We start from the raw sequence: 18,421 nt of genomic DNA, 5'->3' as shown, positions 1-18,421 counted from the left end.
TCTCAATTTTTATTTAATGTCACAGAGAAAATGTTGTAGTTAATGTTAAAATTAAAACTTTTTAAATTACTTTTTAATTCAAAATATTTTTATAAATGATTTTATAATTATATGTTTCATTATATATTATCTTTCACGATTATATTTGATAAATAATGTTTACATAATTTTGTACAATGTATTATTAATACATTATAATTTCTCTATTCCTCCATTGAATTACAATAATAAAAATAAAAATCTATAATTTACTATTTCTTCTTTAAAATACATTTTTTAATAAAAATATATGTTACAATTATAAACTTTTATCCTTAAACTAAAAAATTATTTGAGAAAAGATATAATTTTAAACATATATGTGTGTGAAATATACATATACATATGCATATGTTGTATCAGGTAGTATTGATATATATTTAGTTACTAATATTTACTTTTAATATCGGCCTGATATTACCAAAAATACAGAACATTTATTCAGCAAGAGTGTATGGCAAAAAATAATCGTATATGATAATACATAAAATGTGAAATAAAAAGACATACGATATTGTCATTAGATTCATATCTTCCTGGAGCACATGATAATTATTTATTTCAGAAATCTATTTTAGTTATTAATCGATAAAAATGGCTGTGTTGATGTTCACACGTTTCATAAATTTGCGAAACGTAATAAATATTAATAATTTTGGTGCAATTGGAAGTATATTAAATATTACACAATGCTCGGTAAATTAAAAATATTAAAGTGTTAATTAATTCTTTCAATAAATATTGTTTAATTACCAAATAATTTTTATAACCTTAAAAGTAATAGGAAACTAGACAGTAATACAAGTTTTATGATTTTAGGACGTTATCTCTAAACCATATTGTGTAAACATTAATGATCAGATTATTCCTCATGAATCTGAAAAATTAACTGAAAAAAAAATTAGTGGTGCTATGAGAGCATACTTAAAACGATCTGAAAACTATAGTAAGTTATAAACATATTATGGTACAAGTAATTCGGAAATTTTAAAACAAATCTATTAAATGATAATTATTTATTGTTTTTAGAGGAATTTATGAAAAAACAAATAGCTGAGTATGATATTGGAAAACGATATTTAGCTAATATAATGGGCATAGATCCCGAGAACTTCACAAAAGAAGATATTAATGTAAATTATATTTCTTATTGTTATAGTTAATACTCTCTTGATCAACTATCAATATTATTAAAATTGAGTATTTTTGTATCTTCAACTAATAAGAATCTAATATATCAGATTCTATTACATTATATATTGCAAATAAGAAAAGAATAATACAAGGAATTGATATCTTTTTAAATTTAATTACTTTTATATGCTAAAATTTGAATTTGTATAAGAATTATTATTACTTTTAACAGAGTGCAATAAGGTACTTATTTCCATCTGGTTTATATGATCGAGAAGCTCGACCTATGATGCTTCACCCTATAGATATGTATGGGAATAGGAAGGAAGCAGAATTTGATGAAACTGGTAGACCACATCATTTTTTGTTTTACACTACTAAACCTAATTATTATGAAATACTTCATGTAAGCTTTTTTTAAATCATTTTCTCTGTACATTTCATATGAACACATTATTCTTTATTAAACAAATATCTTTACATGTAGAACATTGCAAAATCAATGATTCATTTAAACGAAACAGAGAGCCAGCTGTTGGGAAGAAATATCCAATTAGGACCAGAGCATAAAATGTAAATGTGCAATTACTTTGACTATATATATATTTCTAACTCATTCTAGATCGTAGATAAAGTAATATTTTTTCTTTTTATTACTATTATTTCAGAGATGTAAGTGATTCAGAATGGCTTCAGAAGAAGAACTTAGAAAAGATATTGCTTGAAGGACTTTTAGACAAACAAGTAATAAATGATATATAGCTCTATAGCTTCATTTTGTAAACATAATACCTTAAATTCATTAATTTGTTTTAGTATGATTACTTTATAAAAAGCATGCAGAGATTAGTTGATCATCCTGTATCAAAGCATGTAGAATCTTTTATCATGAAATATAGAAGAAAATTACCAAATATTAATGAGGATATAAAAATTCCACAAGTATGTATATTTTTTGTTGTATCAGCTATCTTTTTTTACTCATTAAAAATAAACATACATTTTATTTTTTTACAGCTTGAATATGATAATGATAACAGGCCTTTTGTACTTATCGACAGTAAGTATAAAATAAACTATCAATATTATTTCCATAATATTGTAATTGTGTGGTTTAAGAATATTAAAATATTATTTTCGAAATTAGAAAAATTATTCGCAAGGAGATTGTTTATTAATATCAAAACTCAAAATCATGACTCTTTTATAGAATGTGCAAGAAAAGATGCACGAGGGGAGGTTAAAGTAATAGGCAATGGATCTGGAAAAATTACCATTAATGGAAAGGATCTCACGTACTTTGATGATATGCAATGTCGTGAACAGGTAAGTACAAAAAACAGTTTGAATAATTTCATTTTGCGAAATGTGATAATAGTTCGCTGTGAAAATAATTCAAGTAACTATTTATAATATTCGTATGTGTTCTACATATGAATAATTACGTCTTCATTGAAAAATCATTTTACGATACACAAAAAACAAATATTGATAAGAAAATTACAATACATAAACGAATATTGATAAGAAAATTATAATATATATTTTTTATATGAAAATAGGTAAGTGTTCTAAATAATTAATATAAGTTGATACTGTTATACAACATAATTGAGGTAAGTACATATTATGTTGCAGAATATTAATCAAACTTATTAATTTCAATTTATAACATATCAATTTCTAATGCACATGTAAACAATTTTGTCTAAAATAATGATAATTATGCATAGTAGTTAGTACTATTTTATACTGTACATATAGAGATATATAAAAGTTAGTTATATTATAATTAGTTTGTCTGATCTGAAAGTTATACTAAAAGTTATACTATTAAAAGTTATACTAAAATTTATAATATATAAATGAAGAATATGTGTGTGATTTATATAATGGAATTTCATCAAACAGTTATTTCAAGGACAAATAACTTTCCAATGATGACGTTGAAATAATATATGTTTCTCTGATTTGTTTTTAAGATTTTAACTAAATTTGGGCCAAAAAAGTTATTAATGATAATTATCGTTTATTTGAGATTTTTTAATTTACTTCTTAATCTTCATATTTAGATTCGTTTCATTATAAAGAACAATTTGAAAAGATTTATTGAAAAATAAGAAAAGATAAGCAAAATTTTCTTTTTTAATCTCCTTTCTAAGATTAGAAAAGAGAAGTACATTTTACATGTAAAATGATCTAAGAATATATACAACGTACCTATAGATAAACCTAAAATTGACATTTCAAATTTTCCGTTTCCCGCAATGTTACGTGTCTTTTCCTTTTCTTCAATCGCAACGAGAAAGATATGTGCAAGGTATCGCGAAAACCAGTAAAAATAAATACCAGTCGATCAAATTTTATGGTATATTCATTATTAAAATTTATGAGTACAGGATAAACATAAGATACAAAGATGAGAAAGTCCCTATAAATGGAAACGAAACCAAGCCTCGCGAATTGCTGATATTTCTGATGTATGCGATTTATCGTGGTCTCCGCGATCTCAGAACAGACAATGCGTCCAAGAAGCTCGATTCGAGTTCAGTATCAATCGAGTCGTCAGATAGAACGACAGGCTTATGATGTTGTAACAATAACACCGTCACATTGAGTAGTACGGTCGTTCGTTCGATGAAATTGATCGCATTCGCACGTGAATACGATCGAGAAGTGAAGAACGGAGAGAAGAACAGTGATCGATTTTCTTTTTGATATTATTAAGCTATCGGTAAAGAGACAAAATTGTTAAAAGTTCGCACCATGCATCGAACATCGAAACGCGTTTGTGATGGAAAGTCAGTGAATATTTTTTTTCGAATTTAAAGAGCCATCCTATGAATTTTGAAATAATTGTATCTGATAATACGAAAAAGGACTTTAAATATTATCTGTTAAAAATATACAAATTCAATCTCGAACGATGAAAGTTGATAATGAAAAGTGTAAATGTTTAAAGCTTGTGTATGTATAAGCAGGATTTGATTTTGGACATATAATAAATGTAATGTGACGAAATAAAGTTACATCCGGTTATTGCAATTTTGTCTTTAATAACATTTTTCAAGTGTTTTTTGTTTTTGTGATATTGAATAATCAACGTGTTTCAGAGTAACAAAAAAATGATCGTTGAGTTAAAAGAAATGTTTAACTACGACTCAAAAATTTTAGTTCAACTTAATTTAGAATACTCTACGAAAATTAGTATTTTCAGGAAACTTACAAAATTTTTATTAGAAGAAACTGTTGATAAAATTAACTTATATTTTAATTAGTTACGTATCACTTAGTATTTAAAAAATGAGCTTTCTTTGTTCGCTATCGTTAGATGTATTTAATTTACGTAATTCGTACATTCCTTCTTCGTTGCGTAGTTCCGTTAAACGTATATATTTTCTACTTTAGTTAAAAGCTTACATCCTGGATTCTAATCATTTAAGAACGCGAAATACATACGTGTAAACGTCATTCCGTATAGTTTTGTCATGCTTTCAAAATTGAATCGGTATGTCGAGAATGTTTTTGTCTTCGATACTTGAAGGACTCGATCTGTAAATAAATAATATCAGTTTAAAGGTAACGGCACGGCACTTCGCAGTCATCAGTCTATGTGCCCGATTTTCCAATTGTCATTCGCGCCTCGCGTGATACACAGTCAGACGTCATCAAAAAGATCATCTTATACTTTATTGATGGTAAAATTGAAATAAAACTTTGAAAAATGTTTAAAAACTAAATAAATTTCACTACAATGATTGCGATCAATTGTAAAATTAATGATTTTTCCACTTACTTTGTTCGCATTTGTAAGATTTTTGAGCGACTTTAAATGCTATAAGTGTCTTAATAACATAATTGAAACAAATTGTATTCGAAATCATGATATTATTACCTTTTAACTTTTGCTGCATAACACCATAGTTACTAAATTGAGTCCACAATGCATATCTAGGAATATTATTAAATATATTTTTATAGAATAATAAGATAGAGATTTATGGGGTTTGTAGAATAATAAAATATAGATCGCAAACATTTATATAATGTTATTCACGGGGAATACAGAAATTTACTATAAACGAAATAGAACGATTTCTTTTTACTTTAAATTGAAAAATACTTTAATAAAACGCTGACTATTAGTAAAATCAAAGGATGACTCTTAAACGATAATAGGAAATTGTTAAACCTATGAAAAGTATAGAGTTTAATAATAATTTTAACGATAAAAAAAAGTATCACGAACGCTCCAATCGAAGTTCACATTTATTAAAAAAAATTTAGCTTTTGTTAAAGGATCCTTGGACGATCCGAAGTATAAATGATAATTTTTCAACATACAAATGCGTCTGATGAATAAGATTCAACAGGATCGATCGATTAAGCAAAGCGACGTCACATAATTTTCTACTCAATGCACGTTCACGAATCCCCATCGACTTCATTCATGAATTAATACCTCGCGAACCCTTTTACTACTCACGACAATGCTCTTTGTAGATCGATGATGTAATCGCGTAAAGCGCTAACCGAGAAGGATGGAGATGAACCATTCGCAGGCCTCGAGCTCGCCACCGGCGAAAAAGAAAGTACAAATAGAAAGGATCATCGATATGGAGGACGTAACGGTATCGATTCCGAATAGTTCAAAGCGTACGACCATGACTTCTCTGCTCTTAACACGGTGGTTGGCGTCGAAGAGCCCGCATCGTACAGAAGTAGAGACAAATTGGTCCTCCGACGATCAAAGTTTGGAATACGGAACTCCGCCTCCTATCGAAGAGCCACATTGCTATTCTATGTGTGCCAGCGAGAGCTCTTGTACAGAGGAAATAAATTGCACCTTGCAGGTAAACAAAGATATAATCAAGAATCTATTAGTGGAGCATATGAGACACATCGGTGGTCGATTGCAACTCCTTGACGATCTGGAGGAGAATAAAATGGATCTAAAGAATCCTGAGCATTTCGTAAAATACTATAAACAACAAGAAGTAAACGCTTTGTTACTTCACGCCAGTTTTCTTGGTCGAATAGACGCGATTGCTGGATTGCACAAGTGCGGAGCGGATTTAAACCACTCGGAACAAGGACAAGGACTAACTCCGTTACACTTATCCGCGTTTAGTAACTCTTTAGAGAGTGTACAATATTTGCTCACTAACGGTGCCAACATTCATCTGGGACGGACTCATACACCCTTTCATTACGCTGCTTTTGGAAATGCTTTTAAAGTAGCTCAATATTTCCTTCAGCTAGGCGTCAGTCAGGAATCTCCTTGCGGAGAGGAGACCGTGTTACACACTGCGGCCAGATCAAACGCTTACAACGTATTAAAGCTACTGGCATCTAATAATCATACCTTGAATAATTTAGACTGTAATGGGTACGCTGCTATACACCACGTAGCGGACAGAGGAGATCCAGCTGGCTTGTTAGTACTACTAGACGCAGGTTGCGAGCTAGATGTGATGACTAAAAAAGGTGACACTGCTCTACATCTCGCAGCGGAATCTAGTTGTGTGGAAAATGTCGATCTGTTGGTAGAAAAAGGTGCAAATGTTCACTTGAAGAATCATAGAGATCAGACAGCTTTACATATAGCTTCTCGATCTCATTCCTTGGAATGCGTGGAAATATTGCTAAAGAAAGGTGGCTGTGATCCTAATATCGAAGATAGCGACGGAAGAACGCCTTTACATCTCGCATTAGGTAGATCGTTGCTGGCTTATGACGTGACGGAATTGTTAATAATGTGGAAGGCAAATATCAATAAAACCGATAAATACGGTTATACACCGCTTCATATCGCTGCTCTGAACGAATTGTCTCAGTGTGTGGATATCCTGATACTGCACGGAGCGGATCTTAGCGCTAGAACGAAAGGCGGGACTAGCGCATTATCCATTATCTTACGTAAAACGCCGACTTCTTTGAACGTCTTTAAACAAAGATTAGATGCCTCGATAACGCTTCACCAGCATGGTTCAGCCACTGGAGAGGCGGAGCTTCGTCTCGACTTTCATCCTCTGCTGATGCATCAGCAACAAGGCGAAATAAGATATCTCGGGACATTCGTGAAAGAAGGATACAAAGAGATTCTAGAACATCCGCTCTGTCAGGCGTTTCTCCATTTAAAATGGCAGAAGATCCGAAAGTATTACGTGGGCAGGCTAGTCTTCTATCTATTTTACGTTCTCATACTCACAGGATGGGTAATGACTGCTTTAGCGCATAACTGTTACAACGAGTCGCACGGTCAATTAGACAACACCCAGCCACCATTATGTGCAAATACCACTGGTATCAACGGGTTTCTTTATAGGCACCCAGCTTTACTCGAAATGGAATGGTATGCATTAATGGTGCTCACGATTCTCGAAGCATTTCGCAAATTGACCAGCATTCCAACGTATCCCTCCGTCCGCCAGTTCTTCACGCAGGCCGAAAACATGGTCGAATGGTGTGTGATCCTGAGCGTATTTGCCACTTCTTTTATCTATACGGGCAGAACGTATGCGTGGCAAAGCCACGTAGGTGCATTCGCCGTGCTTTGCGGCTGGAGCAACCTTATGCTAATGATAGGACAATTGCCAATATTCGGAGCATACGTCGCGATGTTTACCAGTGTTCAAGCACAAGTATTCAAGCTTTTGTTAGCGTATGCTTGTCTCTTAGTAGGCTTCACCGCAAGCTTCTGCGTGATTTTTCCACGTTCGAAATCGTTTAGTAGCCCTCACATTGGTCTGATCAAAGTTTTGGTCATGATGACTGGAGAGTTAAATTTCGAGGACCTGTTCTTTCCTCGAGAAGAAGATGGGAAATCGATCGATTCAGGCGGTACCTCTTGGATTCTACTCCAAGTTTCCGCACAGTTGTCATTCGTGTTGTTTCTTCTGTTCGTTACTATCGTGTTGATGAATCTACTGGTAGGCATCGCAGTTCACGATATAAAAGGACTACAGAAAACGGCGGGACTTGCAAAACTCGTTCGCCAGACGAAGCTTATTTGCGATGTCGAAACGGCGCTTTTTCTCGGACTGATACCAAAACGACTAACGAAACTTTTACGATGGACAGCTCTGCTGCTACCTTCACCCTTGAGAGCAGTTTTAACCGTTCGTCCCCTGAACCCGAGAGAGAGTAGATTGCCTCGTGATTTGTTATCTGCTGCGCACAAGGTCGTAAAGGATAGGAAAAATATGTCTGGAACATTGTGCAGCAGGAAGAGCAACGCTACTGCATATACGTATTTAAAAAGCGAGCCATATTCGACATTTCGTCGACGTTCTCCGGAAGAGGACGTATCCGTCGATGATTACTCGGTCAAAGGAGATTTGGCAGAATTGAAAAAGATCTGTGATAAAAACCACCAACTTCTTCAGGATGTCGTGATGGCATTAATGAATGACAAGCGCATCGTTAACAAAGAAAAGGATGAGAATAATTAAGTTTTTACTCTGAGAATTCTTAGAATCTTAATAGCAAAGATATATCGTGTGAATAATCTAAGGAAGCTTAAATCACCCAATCGACCTTAGAAATGCAGAAATTGTGCATACGTACGCTTAGAATTTTAAGAGTAATCCTCAGGCCATTTTATAATACTATATTTTTTACAATCTTGAAAATTCGCTTATAGATTCGCAATTACGTGCTTTTAATATTCGGATCAATGTGTATCGACTATCGAGTCCTCGTTAAAATTTTATAAAACGCAACATAATCTTCTGGCAATGAGAAAGAATATAAAGTGGAAAATCCAAATGATTAAAACGAACGTGTGTAATCAACATTGAGGATCGTTGATTAAACATATGTTTTGCATATTTTTAAAGCAAAATTCATAAAGAGTCATATATGGAGTGGAAACATTGTAATTTAAATACTAAATTTGTTCTCTTCCTTTCTTTTCTGAATTTTTATAATTCTCATGATTGGTGATTTTAAATCCTTTACGTGTCAAGAGTGTCACGAATTTGTGATAAAAGTTGAAAAAGAAGCTCGAGATGAAATATTTAAATAATAATATAACGATTATATTTTGATGTATGGGTTTGTACCCAATATTTGTAAAATATTGTATTACAACGCATTAAAGTCCGTCCATATTATGAATAAAACTATAAAAATACGTAGAAATCAGATAGAGAACTAACAGGATAAGCTGAACACAACAAAGTATTTTAATGCTATTTAATTTTATACTTGTAAAAATATCTTAATTGTATAAAAAGTTGTGTAAATAAGATCATATAATATATATTTTAGCTTTTTTTTAAATCTTAATTTATTACTTATTATACGAAAACATCCAAATAAAGTGATTCTGAAATATATACTTTTTTTAAACAGAAAAATATTTTTTTGACAACAATATTAAGAAAACAGAGTTCCATCAAAGTAATTAGTGCGATAAATGTTTGGAAATTACTCATGTCTAGATATATAAGAAAGAAAATATAAATATTTATATAATGAAATCTTTCAAAAGGTACAATTTATGCAACGATACAAGCATCGAAGCTTTAAAAACTTATTATATCGTATCTTTTGTAAAATCTTTTAAAGTTAATTGTACGTCGAGTTTAGAGTAGCTTCGTTTAAATATTAACTTCGATATTTCAAAGACTTTGCTAACAATGTTAACTTTAATTTTTTTTTATATATAATAATAATCACAGTGTAATGATTGTATAAACATTGTGACAACGATAATTATAATTGTAAGTTGAAGTTCAGTTTTTTTGGTATATGAATCATACTTTTCTGTATGTATGTATTCGACCTATGTATGTACCTGTTTACAACTATAACCGTAAATATAATTACATGACAGTGATTGGAATTCGCGATAGCATTCAGTCGTGGTAATGATTCATTATCCTAGAAAGTAACAATTAATTATTGAACACTGCTTTTTATTTTTAGCTTTATTCAATCTACATATATGTATTTAACAAGTGTTTTAAATATATTTCTATTATGCCAAAAAAAAATATTTATACTATATTTGATAAAATATAATTATTATATATCATAAAATATTATATTATATCTTCTCCCAAAAATAAATAAATAAATATTTTCGTTCTTGAAGACAAAATATTATGATCCATAATATTTTGTCCACTCTGCAATTTCAAGAAACGCGTTATTGCCCAATATACTTGCGGATACGTTAGAGAAACGATATTCCTATAAACTTAAATACGTTTCGAAAGGTGTGCAGGCATCAGACATCAAGAAACATTTTCGAACGGAGAATACAAATCGATATATTAATTAACGTGTATTTACAGTTTGCATTATGTATTCTATAAGAAGACGATTTTTGTGATCCTTTAATCGTGTCATAGCTCGCATAATGACTTTTTTTAAATGGAATTTTTTATTTAGTAAGCATTCGTCATGCTTTCTAATATATTCTACCGATGTTTCTTAAAATATCGATGTTTTCATCGTAACAGTGACAGTCAATTCAGGTTCTCATATTAAGTGTTTTAATTTACCTGACAATATCACTGGAAACAATACCTAACAATAACTTTCAACTTGTCGAAACAAAAAAAGAAAAGATTGTATCGTAACAAAAAACTGTATTCGTTTAACCAATAGTCCGAAAGAAGTGCTTTTCTGAAATGACCATTAACGTCTTCACCTATAAAAACACTTAACCGTTTCTGGGAATCTGACCGGCAATTAATCTTTCAGCAATTCAATTGTTACTTCTTACAAAGCTTTTTTAATTGTTTCTCTCGATATCTATTCCTTTGATCTGATATAATCCCTAATAAATTTTAAATTTGATCTAGAATTTTCGCACCAATTAAAGAAAGAATCTATTTCTATAGCAAGAAGCACGATTCTGAAGCCCCCCCCCCCCATTTATCGCTAATTGGATCGATATGCTTCAACACGGCAAAATTTACATATAAAAGTATACAGTAACGCAAAAAAGTTACCCAACTGGTACCGACTGCTCTAACAGTTTTAGTTATTCGAGTTACATTGGTTTTCCTCTTGATCGATCGATACAACGAGAGAACAGCAAGTTCCATGATGCCTTTCGTTCTTCCCACAAGATAATTCACGTATTAAATTATATATACTTTTCTTTTTAAATCGCCGCAGGCTATAAATCTACTTTAACTTGTCTTTTTTGGACGCATTCAAATTTAGTCATTGGTATTCACGGGATATTCAAGAACTACTTGGAGGAACCGGTTCCAATTCGTAGAAAATCAGAATCTGAACAACTGGTATACATATATACAGCCTATATAATGATAGAATATAATTACCGACCACGGTGGAATTGAACAAGGACACTAAGTTTCACGTCCACAAATGTATCTAGACTTTACGGGAACATCTTAAAGAGCGGCGAATCTGTGAAAAGACTCACATGCGCGCGATCTCTTGTAGCGTCTGGTGTTTTGGCTTTAGAGAGCGGTACCCAATGTTGCGTGGCACTGGCTTTCTCCGTATTAATTACCAAAGTATTCAAATAAATCATCGGTGAATTTTAATTTTTTGCTAATCGTAGATGAGATCGTAGGATTATCGTCTAATAAATTATTGCCACAGAGTGTTACAGTGAATTTTTTTTGTGTATGATCCTGTATAGCAAATGCAAATGGAAAAACTGGAAGTTGTAAAATTGGATGAAAAAGCATCGAAGTTGGAAAATTTTGTAAAATAGGCAGTGAGATAACAGAGGATTTATAATAGGAAATATAAGTGATTTTTTGTCTGATTGTTTCGTGTTAATGTTGGATTCTTATGTTGAAATAAAGACAACTATGGAGAGAAGAAAAAACCATAAAAAGTATTCGAACAGTACGAGGAATACACTCAAACAGAATCCTGAAAAAAGATACGAAATTAAACCCAATGATTTTCATAATTGAAGTGCAAAGAAGAATTAAAATAAGAATTACTTAATAATATTCTCTCTTTTTTTTAAATTTCCTACAAATTTGTTGAGATATACATTGCATTATATTTAAAAAAATAATTGATAAAACCAGGATATATCAAATTACCACTAACATATTTCAACGAAACATTTTTTCATAAAACTTGAACTTTAAAACACATTTTTTTGTTATCATTGCTACTTGTTCTATTGCGAGATGATAACCTTAATACAATGTAAATACAGGCTTCGTTGTTAAAACATCAAAAAAAATTAATCAGCATATGACGCAAATAATGGTCATCGTCGTTACATAATCCAAGTTTCATTCTTTGTTTTTATGTAAAAAAGATGATTATAAACTCTAAATTTAAAACTACAATAAATAATTATCATAATGAAATAAAATAAAATTCTAATATGCATATGTAAACATTACTTGGGCTTTAAATTTGTGCTAAAGAATTTTCTCGAAGAAATCTTTATTCTACCAAGGATTATAGAATGATTAACTTACATTATGAAGAAGGAATCAGAAGAATTCACGTGTACAATAAATAAATAAGAAAAGAACATTTACTAAAAATTGTTTGCCACAACGTTAGTTTGGGTTGATGTGACCTCTATCTCGTTTAGTTTTTAAGTTCAAGGTCCCTATTCGAAGGAGTACTGGCTTCTCCAACGGAAGCGTATCTTTTCCTTTGAACTTATATATAGAATGAATCCATACGAGTCGACTAATATAAGTCACTCGGGCGAGTGACTCCGGTAGTCGCGTGTGCTGCAATGACGAGAGCATTCTCTTAAAGTGATCTAAATGACTTTGGGACGTGACGTGATAAACGAAGAAAAGAGTGAGGCCGAGGTATGACGATTGGAACGTTCTTTCGAGGTGATCCACGATAGTAGAGTGTGCCTTGTGTTACGTCGCAGTTTCTTCATCATCCTGGTTACAGACGAAAAAAAAATTCCTTTTCGACGGATAATGGACGATAAACAGATGTACGAGAACTCCAGCGACATACCGAAGATTAACGTGCAGCGTGCAACGATTAAGGTTAGCGAGGAAAGACTGCGGCGATACTCGTTAACCAGTTTAAAAGATTGTCGTCTCTCGGTTGACGAAAAAGATTACTGGAGAACGGTAGAAGTAGACGCTGGAGCATACGAAAATGTTGAAAAAACGAGTCAGTCAAAAATGAAGCCGCTGGCTAATCACAAAAAAAGGACCAGGCATTATTCTTTGACCAGATTAAGAAATCGCCGTTCTTGTCTCAATTTCGATGATGACAAAAACATCTTGACAAAGACAAGTGTTAACGAGACTGCTAAAGACAAAACGACACAAACTTTGAGGCTACCATTACCTGGTGAAGGAAAAACGATACATTGTTCTTTGTCGAATTTGAACGATCCATCAAACGATCTCCTATCCACTAGATTGGCTTCCTTTAGATCCGTCAGAAATCGACAGTCGAGTAGCTCGGAGAAAATCGTGATCGATGACATCCCTTTGATCGAAACCACGAACGATCACGTGGAAATTGATGCCGGTACACCTCCCCCAGTTGACGAATCTCTTTTTTACGATAATCTCGACGTATTTAAACAAGCGCAAATCAACAGTAACGATCTTAGATCGATCATGTGGTCGATCTTTACGACTGCAGAAATGAAGATACTACTCGAGCTAGAAAAATGCAATACTTTGCCGGCGATGCCGCCGGGAGAACGAATGAGGAATATAGCGTACATGTGGTCTTGTTACCGTGGTTTAGTGCATCTGCTACCGAAATTGGAACAATCAGGCGCGAGACACGATTACGTGGAGCCTTGTACGGGCATGAACGCCATCCTAGCTGCTTCGTTAAGCGGTAACGTAGCTTGCATCGAGCATTTGATAAAGAGGGGCGTTGATATCAATTACAGGAATCCAATCAATCATTATACGCCTCTTCACTTCTCTGTCCTCGGAAATTCGCCGGATGTAGCACGAATACTTCTTGATAACGGCGCAAAACCGAGCACGTATCTTTATCAGGAGACGGTCGAACCAGTTTTACATTGCGCTATCAGAGCAGGAGCTGTAAAAATAGTGAAGTTATTGTTGGAGCAAGGAGCAAGCGTTGTCGAAAAGAATCACATGGGCGAGACGCCGCTTCATGTAGCTTGTTTCATTCAGTCGATAAAATGCGTTGAATTACTTCTAGATTCGCCTGGTACCAACATCAATGCGGTGGACCGAGCTCATAGAACTCCTCTACATTTCGCTGTGATGACTACTTATTCTTCTGCAAAGCTCGTAGAACTTCTACTAAAACACGGTGCCCTAGTGAATGCCGCAGACAAAACTGGCTTCACTCCTCTTCATGTGGCGGCCCTGAACGAACAATCTCACTGTGTCGATGTACTGATTTGGGCCGGTGCAGATGTTAGTGCGACCACCAGTGCCGGACTTTCCGCCTTGAACATTATACTTAGGAAGATACCAGAATCTCTTCAGGTGTTCCGACAGAGATTAGATGCCTCGATAACACTCAGAAGACCCGTTCCTCATAACAGGGAGTTCGAAATGAGGCTGCACTTCGATCTACTCTTCCCCAGTGGCAATCAATGCGAGACCAGCTTCATAAACACGTTTGTCCAGGAACGTCGTAAAGATTTACTGTCGCACCCGTTGGTAATGGCTTTCTTACATCTAAAATGGGAAAAGATAAGAAAATTTTATTTACTCAGGATCCTAGTTTACGCCATGACCGTGATCTGTATGACGACTTACGTGCTCACGGCGCTAGCTTACAAATGTTACAACTACGACGAGGCAAATAGCTCTAAGATTTGCAGCAGCAAACGTATTTCTGGATTTCTGTTCAGACGACCAGTGATTGAGATCCAATGGTATCTTTTATTAATCTTCACTTGCATCTCTATTCCTAGGAAGATATTCGGTTTCATGGTGTACACATCCGCGAAACAGTACTTTTCCAATATTGACAACGTGCTAGATGGCATCGTTATAATTAGCGTTTTTGTTACGTCATTCGTGTACACAGGACGTACATACGATTGGCAAAATTACGTCGGAGCATTCGCGATACTGTGCGCCTGGACAAACTTAATGTTGATGGTTGGCCAACTTCCAGCCTTTGGCACGTATGTAGCGATGTTTACCCACATACAATTCGAATTTGCCAAGCTGTTGCTCGCTTACTCTGGATTACTGATAGGGTTCACTATTAGCTTTTGCGTAATTTTCGTCGGTGAACCATCTTTTGGCAACCCTTTCACAGGACTCATTAAAGTGCTGGCGATGATGGCCGGAGAGTTGGACTTCGAGGGATTGATTACGCAAATCGATGAAGGTTTAGAAGGAAGCTCCGAGGGACCTTTCGTTATTTATCATCCATTGTCGGTATGCTCTCAGATCCTCTTCACGCTATTCATCGTGTTTGTCACAGTGATCTTAATGAACTTGTTGGTTGGAATCGCTGTTCACGATATTCAAGGATTAAGGAATCATGCTGGTCTCACAAAGCTTGTACGGCAGACAAAATTGATCCTGTTTACGGAGATGGTGTTACATAATAGTTCGATTCCATACGCTTTTCGAAAGTGGATGTCCGATCACAAGATTAACGTGGAAAACAGAAAAAGGGTTTTGGTAGTGAAACCGTTGAATCCTTTGGAGAAAAGGCTTCCGAAGGACATTCTAAAGGCTGCTTATGAAATCGCACAGAAAAATATACCGTTTATGAACGATGATAATATTAATCTGAGCGACCATGTAATGAGGATGAGACAGCAGAGCGAGGACTGCTTTGACTCAAATTTACAACTTGTTATCGAGAATCTGGCCAACAAACTACAGTCCTACGAGGACACGATCATGTTGCTGAAGGAGCAATTATTAGATACTAATAAAATGCTGGAGAGTGTTGTGAAAAATCTGACAAAGGAAAAGAATAATTGAGATCAGCTAGGTACTGATTGAATTGAAATTACCAAAATGTAGTTTAATCTTTGGGAACCGTGGACACACCTTAACTGTAGTTAGTTAGTAATGTGCATGTGAACGATTGCAAATCATCAAAAACATATTTTGATGTTTAATGCGTCGATCGAAATCCGACAAAATCGATCGACTTAACTTTCTATGTAAATATCATAAGTTTAAGTATTATAACGAGTGACATATGGGGGCACAGAACCGAAAGTGAAAGTGAAAGTAGAAAGAGAAATATATTTAATAACAATGAGACATTAAGATTGATGGTATTAACTTCTATTCTTCTTTTTATACCTTTTAGATAAACTCTTTTATATTCCATATTTATAATACTTATCAAATATAGACATTAAACTTACAGCAATAGTAATTATAAAAATATAGATAAGTATTTGTTAATGAGAAAATGTAGCAACGTTATTCAAAGTACGTTATTCAAAGTACGGTGTTTGTTAAACGTATAAAGTACATCACGTTATAAAGTACATCAACATTTTAAAGGGAGAGGAAACTTGCCAAGAATCAATACCTTTTGCTAATGGACACATTTCACTGTAAGAAATTTTGAATTGACTAGGTAATTGAATTGACTAGTGCATTTTTTAATGTTCAAAACTTTTGCAAAACAGAAATTTTTTATATAGGTATAAAAAATCTTCAATTTATGCACGTTATATAGTAAAGTAACCACGATACGCCCTGAGGTACATAAATTTTAATGATTCTCAAACGAATGCTTAAGTTTTACTAATTTTAGAGGCAATAGAAATTATCCCTAATTGAATCTATTTTGAATTACAGATCATATTTCCATTAATTTTTGCGGAAATGATTGACAAAGTTGATATTGAAGCAACAATTTCTGGTGGGGGTCCTACTGGACAAGCTGGCGCTGTTCGATTTGGTATTGCATGGGGGCTTCAAAGCTTTGTCAATAGTCAAATGAGAGAAAAAATGAGACTTGGTAAGGAGAACCCAATTTTCTAATTACTTATTTATCACGGTAATTGTTCAATTTCTAGATATAAATTATATTATGTAGGAATAGTACTAATTGATTTCATGGAAAATGTGAATTTTTTAAGCTTTCTGAATGTATTTTAATAGTGCATATATTCAATAATACATTGATTTTCTAAAATATGTATGAAAATATTTCAGAAAAATTTGATTATAAAAAATTTAATTAATATTGATTGACTTTCTAATTGCAAATTAAATTACTTATATTCTTTCTGATAGCATACAATTTTATTTGAAAACACCCTGAAATTAAACTAATAAAAAGAAATTAAAGCGAGTCACTTAGCAAGAATTAACTTTCAACTTGAACTTAATTATTTTAAACTATTGAAAAGAAAAAAAGTTGTAATTTATTTTTCAGAAATATAAGTTCTATTTTACAACGAAAAATCTTACTACTGTGCAATTAACTGCACGTTCTCTATTAGAACAATGATTTTTACATACAATTTATAATTACAATGAAATCAGTCACTAAATTCATTCAGCTATGATTATTTAATCGAATACAAAAATGTATAGTTAAATTATCGTTTTGTAAAATTCCTAAATAGTTATGTGCTATAATGAAATGTAATATTTATTATAATTGAAAAATTTCTTCTGTTCTATTGTACATTTCAAGAAGCATATCAGACAACCCTTAGAATTACAATGTTATAAAGCATACTAACAAAATTTTATATACCTACTACAATATACGTTTTTTATATCCTCTATAAATGACACGTAATAAAATATTCTTGAATTAAAATTAGATTTTTGCAGATAATACACTCACTACAATTTACTGTGTACTCAAAGCATGTAACTGAAAATTAATCGGATGTTTCGATAATAATGGAATCGATTAATAAGTGAAATGTCATTTGAATTTATCCTCAAGACTTTTAGTTGTTTCATAGTTTAATAAAATTTTGTTTAGTTTTACAAGTTATCAATTTATTTATACAAGAGAATTATTAAAAAATTACTTCTGTTAGCTGGCCTTCTAACATATGACTGGAGGAGGCGTGAAAGGAAGAAGTGGGGTCAGGAAGGAGCTCGCAGAAAATTTACGTGGAAAAAGCGTTAATTTTCCTTTTAATTTTCCGCACACTGAAATTTATGTATTAAATTTGAACGAATTTTTATAAAATACCCATTAAACATTTCGAGATAAAATGCATGTTAATATAAAGTGGATGTTCTGTAGAAAATGGGACAAAAAATGATTCATCAATAAAATTATTAACTAAAATTCTTTTAAAGATATTATCCTTAACCTTTGAAAAACACTATATAATACACATGCA

General features: G+C 32.8%; 2 protein-coding genes across 4 annotated transcripts; both read left to right on the top strand.

Moving 5' to 3' along the window:
- The first annotated feature begins 408 nt into the window (after positions 1 to 408).
- LOC126918343 (28S ribosomal protein S9, mitochondrial-like) lies at positions 409 to 18,366 on the top strand. Of its 3 annotated transcripts, XM_050726141.1 has the most exons (11): positions 413 to 735; positions 859 to 985; positions 1,069 to 1,172; positions 1,406 to 1,579; positions 1,661 to 1,746; positions 1,842 to 1,917; positions 1,990 to 2,115; positions 2,191 to 2,233; positions 2,384 to 2,499; positions 16,905 to 17,067; positions 18,110 to 18,366. In XM_050726141.1, exons 1-11 carry the CDS (start codon positions 634 to 636, stop codon positions 18,199 to 18,201), a joined length of 1,209 nt encoding a protein of 402 aa, XP_050582098.1. In that variant the 5' UTR covers positions 413 to 633; the 3' UTR covers positions 18,202 to 18,366. The 3 variants fall into 3 exon arrangements, with proteins under 3 accessions (XP_050582099.1, XP_050582098.1, XP_050582097.1); XM_050726142.1 differs by lacking the exons at positions 16,905 to 17,067; positions 18,110 to 18,366 and adding an exon at positions 5,677 to 5,894 and having other exon boundaries at positions 409 to 735; XM_050726140.1 differs by lacking the exons at positions 413 to 735; positions 859 to 985; positions 1,069 to 1,172; ... (5 more) ...; positions 2,384 to 2,499; positions 18,110 to 18,366 and adding an exon at positions 12,588 to 16,077 and having other exon boundaries at positions 16,905 to 16,932.
- Positions 5,715 to 9,441, top strand: LOC126918860 (transient receptor potential channel pyrexia). The gene has a single exon (XM_050727298.1). It carries the CDS (start codon positions 5,715 to 5,717, stop codon positions 8,625 to 8,627), a length of 2,913 nt encoding a protein of 970 aa, XP_050583255.1. The 3' UTR covers positions 8,628 to 9,441.
- Positions 18,367 to 18,421: the final 55 nt, after the last annotated feature.

This window comes from Bombus affinis, chromosome 7 (assembly GCF_024516045.1).
Source record: "Bombus affinis isolate iyBomAffi1 chromosome 7, iyBomAffi1.2, whole genome shotgun sequence".
Taxonomy (NCBI): domain Eukaryota; kingdom Metazoa; phylum Arthropoda; class Insecta; order Hymenoptera; family Apidae; genus Bombus; species Bombus affinis.
Note: the sequence above shows the minus strand (reverse complement) of the source record. Positions and strands in the feature narration are given on the sequence as shown.